The sequence below is a fragment of the Gymnodraco acuticeps genome, unplaced genomic scaffold, assembly GCF_902827175.1.
Source record: "Gymnodraco acuticeps unplaced genomic scaffold, fGymAcu1.1, whole genome shotgun sequence".
Lineage (NCBI taxonomy): Eukaryota > Metazoa > Chordata > Actinopteri > Perciformes > Bathydraconidae > Gymnodraco > Gymnodraco acuticeps.
In genome coordinates, this window is record NW_022990837.1 from 151,906 (window position 1) to 168,406 (window position 16,501).

A 16,501-nucleotide genomic window follows, 5' to 3' on the forward strand; every position below is an offset into this window, starting at 1 on the left:
AGATCATGTTGCTCTTAGTCAAGTAAGCTTGTTTTGGTTCAGCACATCTGAACTGGAGAACCGGCTGTCATTGGTAATATGATACTCAGTAAAGGAAACAGAGTTACGATGCCAGTAACCCCTTTACATTTGCACATTACTGTGGAATGGAAACATCTCATTCCTCTCATTTCAAATGTTATCATTACATCTTGATGTTGGCAGCAAGCCACACTCACACTAATAATTCTGTCAAGGAAATGCGAGAGCTTCATGTCAAGCATCAAGGACATAATGTTTCAAATGAGCAGATGCAAAGAGAAAACTCAAAGACACTTTTAGTTGGATGTATTATGGAAACTGGATACAATATTTTAAATGGAATGAGAGTTGCTCACCATTTTCTGGTGCAATGACATTTGTGATTTATTGTGTAGTTGTTTGGCCCCGCCAGCCCACCCCATGTACTTTACATTGACAGGTCAAACACATAAAAGTACTTCAGTCAGCTATGAAGAACTTTCACAAATTAACTCTTTAAAAGGTTCACAGTACAACAAGAAAATAATGACCTTTTATAGTAAGTCAAAAGGCCACTGTCCCCTATCTAGCCAACCAAGTGGGTCATGGGCAGGTGAGGCCCGTGGATGCTAAAGTGGAAGCTCTCCTTTAATCCCCATGTTGCTATCACACACATCTCATGTTTCAGGGTTTCCTTCAGCAAAGGCACGACCTGAACTAGTAATCCGTACTTAAAATAGGTTTCTTTAGTTCAAGGAAATAGAAGACATACATTATAATCCATCTGACGGATTGTTTAATTAAAAATACTACAAGGAGCAAAATGCTGTTATTATTTTGAAAATAATTGTGAAGAAAAAGGGAAAAGATAAAGCTAATTCTTGTGTTGAGGTGTTGGAGATATGGCTGTGGTATTCACACTCATTATGTCACGCTATCAACACTTCGACTGACTGCAGACATATCTTCAAGTCAATGTTTGGCTCTATGCAGTGCGCTTTGAATGTCAGCCTTGTTCCAGTTGTTGACCAAAGTTATTTTCAAATGTCCCTGGCAAAAGTGTGAAAAATACTTTTGTGTATTTTGAATTGTCACCCAATAAAATGACAATATTTTGTAATTTGCAATCTCCTGTTTGTAATATTTACATTCAAAGATGTTACATTTATTTTAAAATTGAAGTGTTCCAAAATAATCGCTCACATCACACTTACACTGGGTTTTTGAGCGGACACAATGTCATACTTAATTAGTTTTTCTTTTATGTCAATCCAAAATATAAACTCAGGTTTATCCAATGTGTGGCTTTGGTGTGCTTGATATGCATTAATATTATTATTATTATTATTATTATTATTATTATTATTATTATTATTATTATTATTATTATTATATAATAATAATCTCTCAGCAGGTTCAGCTGCTGCTTTAGATGGAGATAACTACCAATGATACAAGTTTTGGTTTGAGGATGATATGATGATGATATATGATGATGATGATATATGATGATGATGATATATGATGATGATGATATATGATGATGATGATATGATATGATATATGATGATGATATGGATACCAGAGTGTATTCTACTATCTCAGTCTTGCATGCGGCCTCCAAAGATAGCTCACAAGGGAAAGCTTGTCTTGGATTAGGGCATTCATTTTTCTATTTTTGTGCCCGTTTTACCGGTTAGCATTAAAGGGACTTGAGTCACACACATTTGCTTTGTTCTCGCTGTTTCCTTGATAGCTGCCGATGCAACCTTCACTTCATTTGTCAAATATATATTTTTAAAAAATCATTTCTGCTTACTGGCTGGCTGAATACATTGTAATATGTTCAATAATCCCATTTTAGGGAGTTTACACAAGCATTATTTTCTAGTCTGTATTATTTAACAAGTTAACTGTCTATTCAAATCAAATCAGGTTTTATTTATATAGCACATTTAAAAACGAGTTTTGGTCGAGCCAAAGTGCTGCACATGTAATAACACTTTACTACAAATCACAAAAAAAGACAATAATTTACAACAGAAATATAAAAACAAAAACACAGGGAAAAGTCAGGTGTCCTGCTCCGCTCTGACTAGAAGGCCAGAGAGAAGAAGTGAGTTTTAAGTGTTGATTTAAAACCCCCAGGGTCTGGGCCGACCTCACATGGAGGGGCAGAGTGTTCCAGAGCCTGGGGCCAGCTGCTGCGAAGGCTCGGTGCCCTCGGGTTTTGAGCCTGGTCTTGGGCACTACCAGCAGCAGCTGGTCAGCAGATCTTAAGGCTCTGCCTGGGGTGTAGCGATGGAGGAGTTCGGCTATATAGGCCGGAGCCAGCCCATTTAGGGCTTTGAAAACAAATAAAAGGAGTTTAAAATCTATTCTGAACCGAACTGGAAGCCAGTGCAATGAAGCCAGAATTGGGGTGATGTGGTCACGCTTTTTATGGCCAGTGAGAAGACGTGCAGCTGCGTTCTGAACTAGCTGCAGGCGTCTAATTGAGGCCTGGTCCATACCCACATACAGAGCGTTGCAGTAATCCAGTCTCGAGGTAACAAAGGCGTTAATAACCCTTTCTAGGTCTTTAAAAGATAAAAACGACTTGGTCTTAGCCAATAGTCTTATTTAAAAAAAGCAGGTTTTGACTACGGTGCTGACCTGCTTATCAAATTTAAAAGCGCTGTTGAAGGTCACACCAAGGTTCTTGACAGAGGGGAGGAAGTTTTCAATGAGAGAGCCCAGAATATCAACCAGAGAGGCTGGAGGTCGGGGTCCAAAAAAGATGACCTCTGTCTTGCTCTCGTTGTTAAGGACATTTTTGCTCAGCCAGGATTGGATCTCTGTTAAGCAGTCCATTAACGGCTGTAGTGAGTTATTGACATGTGCTTTGAGAGGCAGATAGATCTGTACATCGTCTGCGTAACAGTGGAAGGGAATGTTGTGTTTACTGAGAATTTAACCCAGGGGCAGCACAGTAGAAAGAGGAGGTTTATTTACGGTCAATTGTTTTTAAACCCATTTCTTTCGTCCCCAAAGCTTTTACAACTCTAGACTCCTCTAGAAGCCAAGCTTTATGCAGGGTCGAGGTCAATTAGAATCATTTAAAACATGTGAAGGTGTGCAAAGGCGATTTCAAAGTTCACAGGTAGTCGCATCATATGAGCTATACCTGAATCAAAACTAGCTTTAAAGTGCCCTATTATGCTTTTTGGGGTTTTCCCTTTCTGTAGTGTGTTATACAGGTTTTTGTGCAAGATAATGGTCTGCAAAGGCTAAAATCCCAAAGTTTGTTCCAGAGGGATTGATTGTGGTTGTCTATACTATAGAATAGTGCAGGTACCCCATCACTAAAGGTAAAGCGGATCATATTTCACTCCAAATACAAATGCATGAGTATTCCCCTCCAATGTTGAGTGACAACATGTTTCAAGCTTCCCGAACATGTGTTCTACACGTGTTGCACACTGAGCAAACCTAATTATGGTTTAAAGAAAGTGTGGCGACAGATGCTCTCCCAAAAAATACACAGACACATACACCACCCTCTGCCCCACCCCCTGAAAACCCTGCCTCCCTACACAACTAATACCGCCCCCTAGTTTCAGAACCTGTGACCTGTGAGAAGAGTCCTGTCCTGATAGAAAAGTCGAAGACCTCCAGAGAAATGTCTTCTTTCATAAAGAGGATCCTGCTCTCCTCTACGCCTCTCCAGGCCAACTGGCTCAGATCGGTACCGACCCAGAGTGCACACCACACTGCAGAGACAGAAAACACAAATAATAAAAAAACATCTGCTGCACTGATACTTTATATGATGAATGATGATGAGAAGATGCAACTGTTGGAAATTAACTCATTAAATGAACATGTTGCACTAGTGGCTTTCTCTGGACACATTTTGATGTTGTTGTGCTCATAAATCTTGCCAAGAGTTTGATCTAGTTGACAGCTCATAGAGTTGTATTGTGAACATGGAAATGTTGAGTACCCCATAGTTGTATATTAGATATTTATAGTATGGATCCCGAGCACATAGCAACTGCCAGATTGCGTTAATTTGCATTCATTACCATTATAGCCTATGCAGATAATAGTTTAAAACTGTCTTTTTGGACGATATTGGTGTGGTTTTTGGGGTCATTGAGGATGCTGAATCAATTTCTGCCATTTTCAGGATCCAAAATTGCAGTTTTAACCAGAATGTGGCCATTTCGTATCCCTGGTGGGCTGATTTTTATGAATTTGATTGGATTCTGGATTATTCGGTTGGACAGTTTTTTATTTGTTTGAAAGAAATTTCGCAGGATTCCAGTTCCCTTTGTACAAAATGCTTTTCATAACCGGAGATCAGACTCTGAATTAACTTTGTCAATAAAATAGATTGAAATTAAATGTTATTTCTGGAGTGCCGAGAGGTTATTAATGGCGTTAAAGTTCAGTGCTCTACTCTGTGGAAGTGACGTGGCCTTTGACCCTTCGTTGCACTCTTTTGCGTCAGGGTCGCGCGACTGAGGAATGCACAGAGCACAGTGAGGTAGATCTGGGTAAGGGCGGGGGGTATCTGGGCTTCTGTTGGAGTTGGCTGGGCTCTACCATTCGTTCCATCTGTCAATATGTCGTAATTTCCTCTTCCAGGGAGGGACGACATGGCGAGGAGGGGTCGGCTGGAAAGAAGAATATCTGCTGCTTGCCTGATAGCTTTGTGTAATGAGTGACGCATGCAGTTAAGACATCAATTAAGAAACGATTGGTAATTAGCCTACACTGTTATCCAAAGTGGCTTATGGCGCATTTCCACTACACGGCTTCGCTCCGCCTCGCTCGGTTTGGCTAGGCCTCGTTAGGCCTCGTTAGGACTGGCTCACTTTATGGCGCATTTCCATTACAGTTTAGGAACTGGGGTAGTATCTATAGTAACGAAGTGTAGGCGGGGCGATTGGCTTTTTTGGTGGGCGGAGCAACGCTGCTTAAAACTGCGACACAACTCACAAAACAAAACAATGGAGGATGTGGAGGCGATTGTTTACTTGTTTCTTGGTATGTGGCTTTTTCTCACAGCAAGTAGGCAAACTTTGTTTTTCGAAATAGGCTGCGTATAGCAAGACGAAACGCAGACGAAGCTGACGGGAGAGTTTTGGCAATCCTACAACGAGGCAGAGATTACTACAGGACGACTCTAATCACTACTAGACGACAGCGCTACTCGGTAAGCTAACGTTCGCTAACTAGCAATGTGTTTAGGTTCACGCTCACTATACGACCAAAGTGTTTCAATTATTTAAATAAGTGTAGCTACCACTTTTACGTATTAACATATGTATGCTTTTGTTTGTGTATTTCAGAAGTTACGTTGCCGCCGTAGACCATGTGTTTGGATGCTCGACAGAGCAACCGAGTGGTGGGGAGTGATTGTTCCATCTTTCACACACACTCAGTGGGTGGAGAACTTCAGGATGTCTGAGGAAACCGACGTCTACCTGTGCAACAAACTGCGGCCAGCGATGGAGAGACAGGACACAACATTCCGCGTGTGTATACCTCTAAAGAAGAGAGTGGCCATCGCACTGTGGAAGCTTGCTACCGGCTCAGAGTACAGAAGCATTGGACATCTTTTCGGAGTGAGCAACACCACTGTGTGCCGGTGTGTGCAAGACTTCTGTGCCACTGCAGAGACGTTGTTAGTACCGGAACTAATTTGTTCACCAGACCGGGAGAAGTTTGCAGAAATGGCTGCCTACACTGAGAACCGGTGGGGGCTCCCACAGTGTGTAGGTGCTATTGATGGATCACACATACCCATCTTGGCACCACAGGAATACCACTGTGACTATTTCAACCAGAAAGGCTGGCACTCCATCATCCTTCAAGGAGTTGTAGATGGAAAGGGACATTTCTGGAATGTGTTTGCAGGAATGTCTGGGAGCTTGCATGACGCTCGGGTTTTGAGGCTGTCCTCATTGTGGGAGTTGGCCAGTCGTGGCAATTACTTTCCCCCTTGCATTGGTGGGGTGAATGCTGGCTATTACATCCTGGGAGACAATGCCTATCCCTTGCAAATCTGGCTCTTAAAACCCTTCCCTGACACTGGACGGCTGACAGCAGAACATGTGGTATACAACAAGAACATTTGCAGAGCACGGGTAGTGGTTGAAAACGCTTTTGGTAGACTGAAGGGAAGGTGGCGTTGCCTCATGAAAAGAAATGACTGTGATGTGAAACTTGTTAAATCAATGGTGCTGACATGCTGTGCTCTGCATAACCTCTGCGAGAGTCATGGAGAGGCCTATGATGATGGGTGGAATGCACCAGCAGCAGCAGAGCCTGGGGTAGCAGTGGCTCAAGGTGCAGAGGAGGAGGGCACTGACATCAGAGAGGGTTTGATGCGCTACCTGAATACCTAAATATGCATTGTATTGTATTCATTGTATTGAACATAAGTACATCTTTTTTTTCACATACATTTGTTTGTCAAATGATTTAAACAAAAACATTTTTTATCAGAATTGACTATTTATTAAATATTTGAATTTCAAGCACCAGTAAGTTCTGCCACTAAATAAGAACATTTGAGAAAATATCAGATCATGAAAAGAAAATCTTTCTAATAAATTAAGCGAATATTCAAAGCTAACTATAAACATAAATACTAAAGTGTAAAACACAGTAAAACTATATTCATAAATGCAAGTGGAAAATAAGTGTGGAAATGTGTAAACATGGATGGAGGCTAAAGTGTCCACAACATAAAATAATATATTAGAATATAACCTCAATCTTTCTTCTATCTGGACATGTGGAAAGCTGGGCCTGCCTAGTTGATCAGCGCAGGCAATCATCTTCTCTGTATTTGTTATGATGGTTTATGTCTGAAAGTCACAGCCAAAAGGTTCAAGGTTTTTTATTTTGTCATACGTACATAGCTACAGTATAGTTATGACGATGACAATCTTAGGTCACTGGCTCCTCCAACAGAGCAACACAATAACACAGATACACAGAAATATAGTGCAAGTAAAGAGTGAATAGTGAGCGCTGTGCACCGCTCTCTTTGTATAGGTTTTTTTATTGTGTTCTCTCTTCTCTTTGAAATAAGGAATGTGTTGTTTGAGTCTCGCACAACGAGGGTATTAAGATTGAGCCATTTTTACTACATGTATTATTTATCATGTATTATTCTTAATACCATTACAAAATAAATATGTAATGTAATAATGTTTTAGAGGATGACCTCAAGCTAGCAAACTCAATGTCCTGCTTTAAATCTCTTAATATTAACTTTTATCTTATGGGCTTTTTCCTAACTGCTGGTGTTTGTTATTGCTTTATAAATTCATGTTTATATCTTCTCAAAATCAAGATGATGTGAATCTGAATTTGATTCAGATGATGGTGTTTATTATATTTCTCACTGCAGAGGGACGCCTAGATGATGCCATCTTTCTGTGTGATCGCTGTTGGGTGCAATCATTTATCAACAAGAGATAAGATAAGTCAAATAAGTACTTTATTGATCCCACTTTGGGAAGTGTTTTGTTGCAGCAGAATAAAAAGTCATGGCATTGTACAATACAAATAAACATTTTAAAGATAAGAAATAAACAAGAAAGTACAAATGTTGCATTTACAAATGAACAATATATAAACAATATAATAACAATATATTCTCAGCCAGAGGTTATTTGTTTGTTTTATCACAGAGGCTCGTCTTCCTGAGGAGACGGGCCACGCCGGCTGCCCATTCCGCCTAGCACCTGGTCAAGACTGCAGGAAGGCTAAATTAAATGTCTGTGCTTGAGCGGCCTCCTCCCTTCTCAAGGTCGCATCCATCTCCCTTGTCCGGGCAGCAGCCACTAAGCTCAGGGCAAAGTGCCGATCCATCTGGGCCAGGTGCCGGTCCTGCTGGGCCAGGTTCTGTTCATGGTGCCGTTCCTGCTGGGCCAGGTCCTGTCCTCCTCGTTTCCTCTTGCCTGGGTGACAATAAGATGATTATAGAAATAACAATTAGCAATAAGAATGAAAAACACAGGACAGGTACAGGTCACACAAGGATATAAGAATAACATTTATAAACAGAACAACAGTAAGGATGAACTAAAGGAAGTTCTGGCCCTAGATGTTTAGAATGATTGTGAAAGTGAATTACATTATGTCCAGCCTGTTAATAAATATATGTATATGATAGGATGTCACACACAATTGTACTAGCTGCTTACTAGCTTTACTTTACTTGTAACAGAGCATTTCCACACAGTGGTATAGCTTATTTTACTTACTGACAATGGATGATCTAAAGTTTAAAAAAAGTCACAATTCCAGTCATTTTGCCATGCCTATTTCTTACCAAGAACAACACTCTGCGGTGTCGTGCTGGCACTCGACGTTGGGGTCTGTGGTCGAGTTGGAGTCTGTTCTTCAGTTGATATTGAGGACGGAACACTGCCATCCCCCATTGGTCGGGACTGTTCCTCCTCGTTAGTCCCAATGTAATCATTTAGAACAGCAACATGACTTCCACAAACTACTGCAGCACAATACTAAATAGCAACAACAACTCTAGAAAAGGAAAACTTATGGTGTTAGCCAGTGTTGTAGTCAAGTCACCAATTCACAAGTCCAATTCACTCTTGAGTCACCACTCTTCGAGTCCGAGTCCGAGTCACCAAGGGAGAGTCGTAGTTGAGTCCGAGTCCAAGTCCGAGTCACCCAAGGAGTGTCCGAGTCGAGTCCGAGTCACCATTACCTGTGTTCGAGTCCGAGTCCAAGTCACCTAAGAAGTGTCCAAGTCAAGTGCGAGTCACAAGTCTTCATGTATTAATCTTCGTGGATATATGTGTTGAAATGTAGCTGCTCCTCTACATTGCTTTTATCCTGTCATGTTATACTAATTTGTCTGTTGAACTGCTGTGAAGCCAGTTTGGCTACAATTCTTGTAATAGGTGCTATACAAATATAAAGCTTATTATTATTATTATTATTATTATTATTATTGTAAATGACCTTTAATATGTCTAACTATATTTAAAATGAGTTACCTTTTAGAGAAGTGATTACATTTGTATGCCAATATTTTCCTATGGTAAAGTTTTCGTTTTGCACTTTTTATTTTGATAGTAATAAGATCGGGACTCTTATTTTGAAGGAACTTTTACCGGTTAAATCAGTTTACGATAAAGATTGAGCCCCAGAAAGCAGGTGGCTAATTAGCATGCATCCCAGCTAGCGGGGAATGTTCTCACAACTTTGGCTAACGTTACCTATTGGTTCGAATAAGGGTTTAAAGAAACGTTTTAATTATTTTGGTTCCTAGAATGTACTTCTGAAAGGTAGGATAACGTTCTCTAAAAACATTCTTAAAATGTTTGGTGATAACATTGTTCGAACATTATACCCCAAGTGTTTTTGTTGTTTATGCACATATCTCTATGGTCATATGGATCGAATAACACTTAGAAAACCAAAGACAGACATATAGAAGAACGGACCGACTATCACTGCCCATCCCTGAAACCCCTGTTAGTGGGTTGGTTCGCAAAAGGGTTCATCTCATGAGGCTTCATCATGGGCTTCATTTGAACACAAACCCCCTGCTGGTCAAAGTGTGTAAAACAGGCAGGTTGGACATCTCAACAGTGTGCTCTATCTCATACCGAGTTCCCAATGAGTAAAGCCTTAGAATACCTCTAAACAACGAACATTAAATCATATTTTCATGTTAACAATATTGTATTTATTCCAGTTTAATGATTGTGATTGAAAAGCCTAAGGAGGCTGGTAAACATTGCAAAGAGGGATTTGTATTCCTTAATAATATTCATAAACTTAACCATGTTGTAGCCTGAGAAAGGCTAAACCATATCAAAGAATACATTTATTAACTACATTATCTCATTTAGCTGTAGCTTTTATAAACAACAAAAAATACGTATTGTTCAGTCGTTGAACCAGGGAACCATGAGTCAACTGCTTTCCAGCTGAGCCACAGCACACACACTAAAACTCCCTGAAAACACTGCAACATATGTATTCCTGTATTTATTGATGTTTTTATTCCTACATTTATTTATGCTTGTAGCTATTTATTATGATATGTTCCGACCTCTATAAGTGAGGGTCTGAGCTCTCTTGATTCCATCGTGTCACCGGGCCCGCCGGGTACAGGAGGGGTAATATGGTTCTTATTATGACATCCATAGGTATTATGAGCGCTGTGGTTCAACGGTTCAACCGATCTGAATCGCTTCCTGAAGCAGTCACGTGGTATCGACAGGCAGCGAGGCTTCGTTTGTCATCGATGACGTCACTGGCCCAAAACGATACAAGCCTCGATACAAGCTTCGGGGATTACTCGACAGACGCTCCGAAGCCTCGTAACATCACTACAGCCAGGCCTCTCCACCCTGGAACAACTGTTTCCCACTGCTGCCATAACCAACCTCCACTCCCAGCTCCCCTTTTCTAATAAACAAATGTTACGCTCACCAGCTGATTCCGAGTCATCCTTGCACATGTGTTAATAGTCAAATTCCAATAGTTAAGTAAACTATCATAATCATCCTAATGACCACAGTGGGTCCGAAAACCAGGCAGTATCTGGTGTGAGGGGTAGGGGTAGGGTAATGTTGTGAATCGAGTGGCCTGTGTTCGTCGTCCATTACATACGCCTGCCCATACCATAACCCCACCACCACCATGGGCCACTCGATTCACAACATTACCCTAACCCTAACCCTAACCCTACCCCTACCCCTCACCAGATACTGACTGGCTTTCGGACCCCCCCAGACCCCCCCAATAAAGCAAAACTGCACGTTTCAGAGTGGCGTTTTATTGTGGCCAGCCTAAGGCACACCTGTGCAATAATCATGCTGTCTAATCAGCATCTTGATATGCCACACCTGTGAGGTGGGATGGATTATCTCAGCAAAGGAGAAGTGCTCACTATCACTGATTCAGATTTGTGAACAATATTTGAGAGAAATGGTTATTTTGTGTATATAGAAAATGTTTTAGATCTTTGAGTTCATCTCATGAAGAATGGGAGCAAAAACAAAAGTGTTGCGTTTATATTTTTGTTCAGTGTACTTAAACGTAAAAAAAGGACTATGACGGTTACATCTAAAATATACTTCTGTATGTGTGCCCCTTTCAGCAATCAACCAACAAACTAATTGTTAACGGAACAATGTGTTACCACATACATTTTAAACTGCAGCACTGTGGCGTCTGGCCACACCCCATAAATGCCGAAATCAAAAGGTGCTTTCCATTACACACTTCCTTCAAACCGTAGAGAGAAATGCAGCCATAAATCATGCCCTGTATCATCGTTGTTGAATTACCCTTGACTAAACTTTAGACGTGATTTTACACTACTCTTGTCGTGTAAATTGTGGAACTGCTCCAAGGTCAATGAATTGGGCTGTAGTGAAATAAGTTTAAAATGGATAAAACTACAATATAATGAAACTCATTTTGGTATAATAATGAAAAGCATTATGTTGGTCTTCAAAGAGCAGCTTCAGGTTTACATCTGTGTCTTCTGGTTTTGAAAAAGAGAAGTTTGTGTCCTCTCAGATGGAATTAACTTTTCTAAGCCATGGAAATAACATATTGGAATTATTCATTGAGGCGGTATTTCCTATTAACTTCAATGTTTGTTTAAATTACATTACACGTTACTTGTTAGACGCTTTTATCCAAAGCGACTTACATACTCAGTTCTGTGGGCAATCCCCACAGGAGCACTTTGGGGTGAAGTGTCTCAGGGACACAATGACATGCTGACTGCAGTGGGGTTTGAACCAGTGACCCCCCGATCGCAACAGCAAGGCTCTACCCACTGCGCCACACACATGGTCAGTAGTCAGTTGACCACTGAAGCACATTGCATCTTTTTATACTTACTATTTGCATTTCCAGCCACTGACATGAGCTCCAGATACTTTTACTTGAATAACATTTTGAATGCAGGACTTTTACTGTAACAGAGTATTCCTACACTCTGGTACTTCTACCTTTACTCAAGTACAAGATCTGAGTACTTCTACCAACTCTTCTCTTGAACAACAAACATCCTTATCATAACACAGAAGGCCATTGTTGGCAAAGTACAAGAAGGGAAGTAATACTAGTAAATATATTACTATTCGCAGTGCTCCATTTCCAATTCCAAATAGCTAATTTCTTGATAGGAATCAGAAATCCTTAATTTTTTCCCACAGCCGGTACATTTACATTGTTACAAGGAACAGTGCAGATTAAGACCAAATGAAAGACTAACATTAAATCTCGTACGAAAGATAAAACACCTTGTTGATATATTACGCCTCTTTCAATTAGTTCATGGAGATATTTACTTTCATTTGTAATATCTGAATTATTTACAACGTGACAAACACGTATTCTGGTTGATTTTCACATGCAATGTATCCATTTCTATCAAATCATAAGATACTTGTATATGCTATTATAAAAGAGTTCTGTTAAACCATTGATATAGTGTATTATTATGGGAAATGTCAATTAAGAATATACAGTATAGTCAATATAAGTTACAATGGCGCAGCTATTTTGAATGCGTGTTTGTATTAATGCGCATGATTATATATCACATGACTCCTGTTTTGCAAGGTAAACATCGTTTAATGCCTTAAGTTTGAATATAAAGTCGTATGAAGTATTGACGGAATGTGAACTTTGACCTCCAGCCTGACCGGAAATGTATTATAGCTAAGGTCATTTAAGGTAATGAGCATCACAGAGTCTTTATTCTGCAGCTGCATACAAAGCTTTTAGGCTGCATTCAACCATTATAGTTTCTGTTCATTTAATAGTTCAATAAAACCCGCTTTAAACTGATATAAAATAAGCACTTGCCAACCGCTGTGATCGTAGACTGCACCTTTCTGCAGCCAGGACATTTATTTGAAAACGAAACCAAAGGAAAGGCTTTTGTTTTGGTTTTGTTGTTGAGTTCGAGCTGCGCAGACACAGTCATTGTGAATTCACGAAAGCCAGAAACAGTGGATGGTTAGAAAGCATGTGTGTTTATTTAACTACATCGCTGATAAGTTATTTCAATGATAAATGGGAAAAGATTACATGAAAGTACCAAAAACGTTGGCAAAGCTGCCATTCCCACACTTCCCCTACGGCAGGGGTGTCCAAACTACGGCTCACTGCTAATTGGCCCGCAGCAATTGCTAAAAGTATGATTGAATATGGCCCATACCAGAAACTTTTGCTTGTCTTATATTTTACGTGTTCTATATATGTATATATATATATATATATGAATACGTTTTTTTTAAAGATTATTATGAAAGACAAAATAAAAACCTTAGTAGGAATAAACCAGAATGTTCTGTATCAAAAATGTGTCCTCTGTTATGAGAAAAAACAGACTATTCCGTTTTCAAATATCAGAGCAGGCCATTCCTACGCTCTGTAGAAAGATTGAATGCCCAAATACGAAACCTTTTTTTTAACATGAGTGTGTGCGGGACGAATTCCCTTCGATTTTATTGGCTCTAACGGTCAGAGAGAGATGTCACATGTCACAATCGAAGAAGGGGGGCCAGAGATATGGAAAATCCACCCAAATGACCCCAGAAGAGGTTTTTTGTGCTAAATCTGTCTAAAAAGGTCAAATATCACTTGTTTTGCATCAATCTTGATACAGGGTACTTATTATATGTTGTACTTTGGATTCCTAAAGCTTGTAGTCTACTAACCCATCATCCAAGGTTAGTTTTCACTATAAGTACAAAATATATTTTGGACGGACACTATAATTTACAGTTTTTTACCATGTTCAATCTGAATTTTCTTTAAAATAAAAAACATCTATATTGATTCTGACTTTTCTACATCCAACTCACAGGTTTATCATTACTTTGAAAAAAAAGATTATTAATTTAACCCTTTTAGAAGGGAAGATATGGTCATTTGTTCTGGGAATGTCATTTTCGAGCCTGAGACCTGAAAAACAGGCTTGGGGCTTAAGAGGATAATCCCGTTACCATTACTCCAAGTCTGTGTGAGAAAGGCTTCCAGGATTCTTAGAGGTTAGTAGGGGTTAGCCAAATAATATTTAATTTATTTATGCAGCATTTAAAAAAATAAAATCAATTTGGCACAAAGAAGCCAAATAAATGTAAAAAAAATAACAAAAAGGTTGAAAGAAGGGTAAAACTAGTAGAGCAACAAGTTATAAAAGACAGTTTAAATAACGTGATGACTCATGTAACATCTAGAAAGTCTGGCTGAAAGGCCAGTGAGTGAGTGGGAGATGGGTGTGAGTTACATCCTGCGAAACAGAGTAAAAGGCACATGTTCAAGCTTCGGTTGGCAGTCTGCCATGTGCCTTATGCTGCTTAGTTGAAGAATCCCAGTCCAATCAGGATCCACTACAGTAAGTGGTGGGGACTCTTGAGCTGTACAGTATGTCTCAAATTGTGCTATATGCAGCTTGGATTTAATCCGCCACATTAACACATATTTGCTTGGCTGTGATCTGATTTGCTTCTTGAAATAAATTGTTTCTCGAGTCTCAAATTAGTGAGTGATGTTGGGGAGCCTGACTAAAGACAAGTCTATTCTATATGCTATAAGGCTCTCAACCCTTGTTGAGCTGCAGACCCTTTTATTCTCATATTTGAAGACACAAAGAGATTATACCATGAGTGGTCAAAGCGTTTTCACACCATACAATCCAACTTTGGTAACTCAGCATACAAGCTTTTTACATAGGCTTCAACAACTGTCTTGTGCCTCAACACAACACCCAACATTTGACCTCCCATCTTCTCTCTTCCTTCTCAGTACACCAACACCTATCTAATTGCATTGAGCTGGTGTAATGAGACACTGTTGACACAGCACGACTATGGAGTGGGAGGGCTTTACTGAGAGCCATCAATCTGCTGATTTCTCACTGCCCTGCTAGGTAGAGCAAATCACATCATATTTTATATTCACACATTTACTATTTGACAATGTTTTAAAATTCTCAGAATAGTCAGCAGAAATGTGATTTTATCAGACAAAATGTCTATGTGATGCATTTTCCCTGATGTGACCTTACTATTTTACTTTATTAGTGCTTTCCCTCGCTTGATAGATTCGGTAGATGTTAGAAACACTGATTAAATACATTTCTTGACATCCAAGGCACATCTCAAAGCAGTGTCATGGCGAAAAAAAGAAAGAAAAAAGTGCTTACAGTATGTTTCCTACTGCTTAAATTATTCCATTTTGGTTGGATTATTCTTTTCAATTTATCAATAGACAGTCAACCTATCCACGGCGAGCCTTCTAACCTCCCACTCATTGATGACATGCCCACTTCTTTCACCTCCACACACATTTCTTTGGGAACTACTCAAATGACCTGATGGAGTATGACAGTGGGTCCCTAACAAAAGTGGCTCAGATACATACAATACAGCTTTATTTATAAAGCACTTTAAACCCCAAGACCAAAGTGCTGTACAGTCAAATAAACAAAACAAAAAATACAAAAAATCACACAACACAGCTCACACACCATAAAACAAGTACAAGTAAAAACAATAGACAATTTAAAAGCAATAAAAGCAACACTCAAAGCAACAGATGTTAACACGCTAAGTAGAAGGGTGGGTTTTAAGAAGCGATTTCAAAGCTCCCCACAATGAACCGCCACTACTAATATTTAAAGGCACAAATTACCAAACAAGCACAATTACAAAAGAATTAGAAAATAATGTCCACTGTTATCTACCTTAGTAACTCATCACATAAGGTAGGGATTCTCCCAAATGTAGTATCAGCAAATATTTTAAATACCTCATGACCCATCTGTCATCCTTACCATATTTGGCACATCAGTCTGTTGAACTTCTGCAATGTAAGCAAGCCAGACTGAATATAAGGGGTCCACGGACTGCTTGAGGTGTGTGGTGGATGACCAGTGGAGTGCCTGCTTGTGGTGAGGGGGTCTTGTCTTATGCTTTGTAATTTAAGAAATCTGTTAAAAATGTCATAATAATGTATTTATTGATATTCAAAGCAATCGTTGCTTTCCTCTGACACAAACTGTAATATATACTTTTCACTTAACTTTCAAATGAATCATTATTAATAATAATAATATTTCTTTTTATTTCCTGCACTGACTAATTATTTTCTTTTTCATTAGGTTTGTGGAATACGACATTTTTTCACAAGTGGGAAGAGTAAGGTATGTACAACTTTTACCATTCATTTTCTTTTTTCAAGTGTTTGTTTTACATCAGTGATCTCAGGTTTTAAAATGCAAAAGCTAGTGTTCATTTTTTACTTCAATCAGTCAACTTCATTTTATTTATACAGCCAAATATAAAAAATGAGCTTGAATAGTCTTTACAATCTGTACGCCAGTTGGACCTCTTTAATGGGGGGAAAGGGAATATACCTCAGGAATAGAAACAGAGGAGGGACCTCACGTGACACACATGCAATAGACATTTGGTGTGCAGAGTTG

General features: G+C 39.4%; 1 protein-coding gene across 1 annotated transcript; it reads left to right on the forward strand.

Moving 5' to 3' along the window:
* Nucleotides 1-5,450: 5,450 nt before the first annotated feature.
* On the forward strand, nucleotides 5,451-6,398 carry LOC117557227 (protein ANTAGONIST OF LIKE HETEROCHROMATIN PROTEIN 1-like). The gene has a single exon (XM_034232949.1). The coding sequence runs from the start codon at nucleotides 5,451-5,453 to the stop codon at nucleotides 6,396-6,398; it is 948 nt and encodes a 315-aa protein (XP_034088840.1).
* The last annotated feature ends 10,103 nt before the right edge of the window (nucleotides 6,399-16,501 follow it).

Excerpts from the sequence above, each read along its gene's own strand:
- LOC117557227 (XM_034232949.1), top strand. The coding sequence starts at position 5,451 with ATGTCTGAGGAAACCGACGTCTACCTGTGCAACAAACTGCGGCCAGCG.